Source organism: Lathamus discolor, chromosome Z (assembly GCF_037157495.1).
Source record: "Lathamus discolor isolate bLatDis1 chromosome Z, bLatDis1.hap1, whole genome shotgun sequence".
Taxonomy (NCBI): Eukaryota; Metazoa; Chordata; class Aves; order Psittaciformes; family Psittacidae; genus Lathamus; species Lathamus discolor.
Genome location: NC_088909.1, coordinates 66,725,502 through 66,728,730, shown reverse-complemented (window position 1 = coordinate 66,728,730; position 3,229 = coordinate 66,725,502). Strand labels below are relative to the sequence as shown.

Here is a 3,229-nt window from a genome sequence, read left to right as displayed (position 1 = left end):
GATGCAGTTACATAAGAAAGTCCTGCTGCATCACAGTAATAATATATCATGAGAAATTAAAGGTGTCTGCTTCTCATCTATCCTTTTTTTTTTTTTTTTGAGATTATTGTACTGTGGCCTTATTTTTGCACTGAATTCCAATAGAATCTTATTAGGAGCCCTAGTAGGAGTCTGGAAAAGAGCCAGATTCTGACCTTTTCCTCGTTCAGTAGTGTAGCTGCTAGTTTATAAGTGCATGCAGAAGGTCAGAGTCAGGCCCAATGCTTTCTGCATTTTCACAGTAACTTTAAGCAACAGTTTTATCTGGTGAGGGAAGAGTCTCAATAGACAGCATCATCATCTGTTCTTTCTGTGTTTTCATCTGTGCCTGGACCTGCCTTGCTCGTCCTTCCAGCCGCAGAGTCCATTCATGGCGGAGTCTGTAGAGAGAGGACAAACACTTAGCAAGTACTGAGCCAAATCCTTCAAATGTATCCAGGGCTTTTCAGCAGGGTCGAAGCTTTCCTCTCTTTCATCACCATAACACTTGTCCTGTATTTGTTTACCATCTACACATCTCTCTAGCTTGCTACATCAGGAATGCAGGGGAGAAAGGGATAGTCCTGATGCTATCAGTGGTTGACATTGCTGGATTCCAAATGAGTCAAACAACTGTTGAAATACTGTCAGTGTGAAGAGCTCTATTTTTTTTCCTCTAGGATATTCACAAAGCTACACAGAAGTACTGTCTATCCAATAAGGTCATTCTACGTGTAAATCAAAAAATACAATTGCACCCCTAGACCCCCCAAGTTTACTGTAAAATGCTGTGGAGAAGAGCAAGATCTGTCAATATGTCTATTTGGGTTTACTCTGAAGGAAAATAAGGTAACCATTTCGTACCTAAAATCTCTACAAACCCTGTACATGTTTAATGAAAGGAATTGATGTCACATGCAAGAGGAGCCACATAACTTCAAAGCGCAAGTATAGCACAAACAGAAGAGAAAACCACTAGGGACCACTGCAAGATACTGTTGGATGTGTATTTTCCAAAGGAAACTGTATTATGAAACGCCTGACCCAGCAATGCTATAGGATTAGATATCAATCATATGGTAATGCCAAATACATCATGGGTTTTTATATTACATTTGGTGTGTTAAAAAAACTCAGCCAATGATTTCATCTGAGAGTAATTCGGCAGTAGCTGTTTCACGTGAATGCTTCTGTTACTTTGGCTTCTGAATTTGATTTCAGATAGTGTTTTAAACTTTTCTCATTTGGTCTACCCTGTCTTTGCTTCATTATTCCCTTATGCATACAGTTAAGCCTCAAAGAATTGTTGCAATTACTTAGGAAAAATTTGCCATTGAAAGCATTGGTGTTCCTTGTCAGCTAGTGTCCTAGGTGTCACAGAATGAACACTATTCTACACTTAGAGCCACCTAATTCTCCCAGACTTACATGAAGTCGTGAACCTGTAGATTTTGCAGTGACCTTCTGATTTATTTTTTGTTTTTATTTATTTATTCAAGTTAGAGAACTTTGTGAAAAATCTGGGCTTTGGTCAAGTGACCTTGAAAGAACTTTTTTGGGGTTGTAACCCCCATGCTAAGATATATTGGATATGTAAGCTAAGACATATTCAGAGTTCTTTTGCTGTATATTTTTTGCTTTTCAGAGAAAATCTTATGAAAGCTTTTAGCATTTTTAACTTCGTGATGTTAAAAATGGTACCTATACTCCTAATTGCAATTGATTTGCCATGTCTTTTTGTGTTAGTTTTTTGTGAAGCTAGAGTGACAAAGGTTTCTAGTGCAGCTGAACACTTCCCTGGGTTTTATTATATGTATTTCCTCTCCAGCAACTTGGTGATTTGGGTTGGGAATATTACTGACTAACTGGAGCAGGATGCATTTACATGGGAGAAACACTGTCTGCATCTGACTATTGGTACAAAAGGCCTACACAGAGCTTGCTTTCCTTATTCTTTAAATGACAATAGTAGCTTCCTCTTTGGGAACTTGTGTCAGAGTGCGTGGAAATTTTTTTGAGGAAACCGTCCTTTACCAGTACATTCCAGTTTGTTGAAGTCAAATTAATTTATGTAAATGTCCCAGTTTTGAAGAAAGTTTATTCAGGAAAACTTCTGTTAATTTCAGCAGGAAAACCCATCAGAAAAACATAAGAGTCACAGATAGCTCTTTCTCTGTCCATTGTCAGCCATGGGATTCACTTCGTGTGTGTGGGACCCTGGTTCAAACTCCTGAGGTACAACAGGTTGAGAAACTATTTGAATCAATCTACCATACTTGTGCTGAGTATTTGTACCATAATCACAACTGTTTTGGGAAAAAAAAGATTAAATTTGAGTAGCCTTATTTTTTATCTGTTGTGTAGCAGAAATCCTAATGAAATGTGTTCCATGGGACAGGAAGATCTCATTATACTGTTTCTATCCTTGGTATTATATGATGAGAAAGGCTGTTAAACATTATAAAGATGCTATAAGTTTGTTGATTCTACACATTAAATGGATGGTTTGCCTGTCCCTTTAATGTAATACTACTTTATACTAGTACTAGCTGTACCAGTTCCAGATAAAAATCTTGGTATTTTCTGTCTGTCACAAGCCATACTGCCAAAGTGCTTTATTTTTGTGTGGCTATGCTCCAAGGCCTTTGAAGAATGCTCATGAGGTTCAGGGGTGAAGGGTGTCTGAGTTTCCATGTAGAAGAGCCACGGAAATACGAGACAAGCAGCTTTGAGAGAAAAAGTGCCAAAGATCCTGAACACAATCTGTGCTATGAATAAAGCAGTACAATAAGGAGTTACCTTATTTTAATGCATGTGATGACATGCCTTCCTATATTGTGCAAAAGAAAAAGTGCCACTTACTTGCTCAGAGCGCTTTTGCTTAACCTAGACTCTTCACATTCTCTTTGCTTAGTTTGCTCTTGGATGACTTTCTCCCAGAAGTTCTTCAGCCCTTCTGCATCATGACCACACATCTTGTGTCTTCTGAAGTTGGTATGCTTGCTCATCTTCTGAAAAGCAATTTGGAGGTCATAGCAGTCAGGAGCTTAACCTAAGGCAGATACTGTGCTGCTTTGCCCCTTGCAATTTCTTTCTCATGAAATACTATTAAAATAAAGTGTGTCACCTGAGAAGAATAGGTTACTGGTGTTTACTATGCCTTGAAGCAAAATATAATGCATTGAAACAGGCCTTGGGTGATAGCTAAATG

At 38.3% G+C, this 3,229-nt stretch overlaps 1 protein-coding gene across 1 annotated transcript; it reads right to left on the bottom strand.

Annotated features, from left to right (window-relative positions):
* Positions 1–286: 286 nt before the first annotated feature.
* On the bottom strand, positions 287–3,026 carry LOC136006069 (protein FAM240B-like). The gene is made up of 2 exons (XM_065664071.1): positions 2,881–3,026; positions 287–419 (listed from the first exon to the last, which is right to left on the bottom strand). Exons 1-2 carry the CDS (start codon positions 3,024–3,026, stop codon positions 287–289), a joined length of 279 nt encoding a protein of 92 aa, XP_065520143.1.
* Positions 3,027–3,229: the final 203 nt, after the last annotated feature.

Coding starts and splice junctions, on each gene's coding strand:
- LOC136006069 (XM_065664071.1), bottom strand. CDS start 3,026: ATGAGCAAGCATACCAACTTCAGAAGACACAAGATGTGTGGTCATGAT. Junction 420..2,880: donor AGCAAAAGCGCTCTGAGCAA/GTAAGTGGCACT, acceptor CTCTCTCTACAG/ACTCCGCCATGAATGGACTC.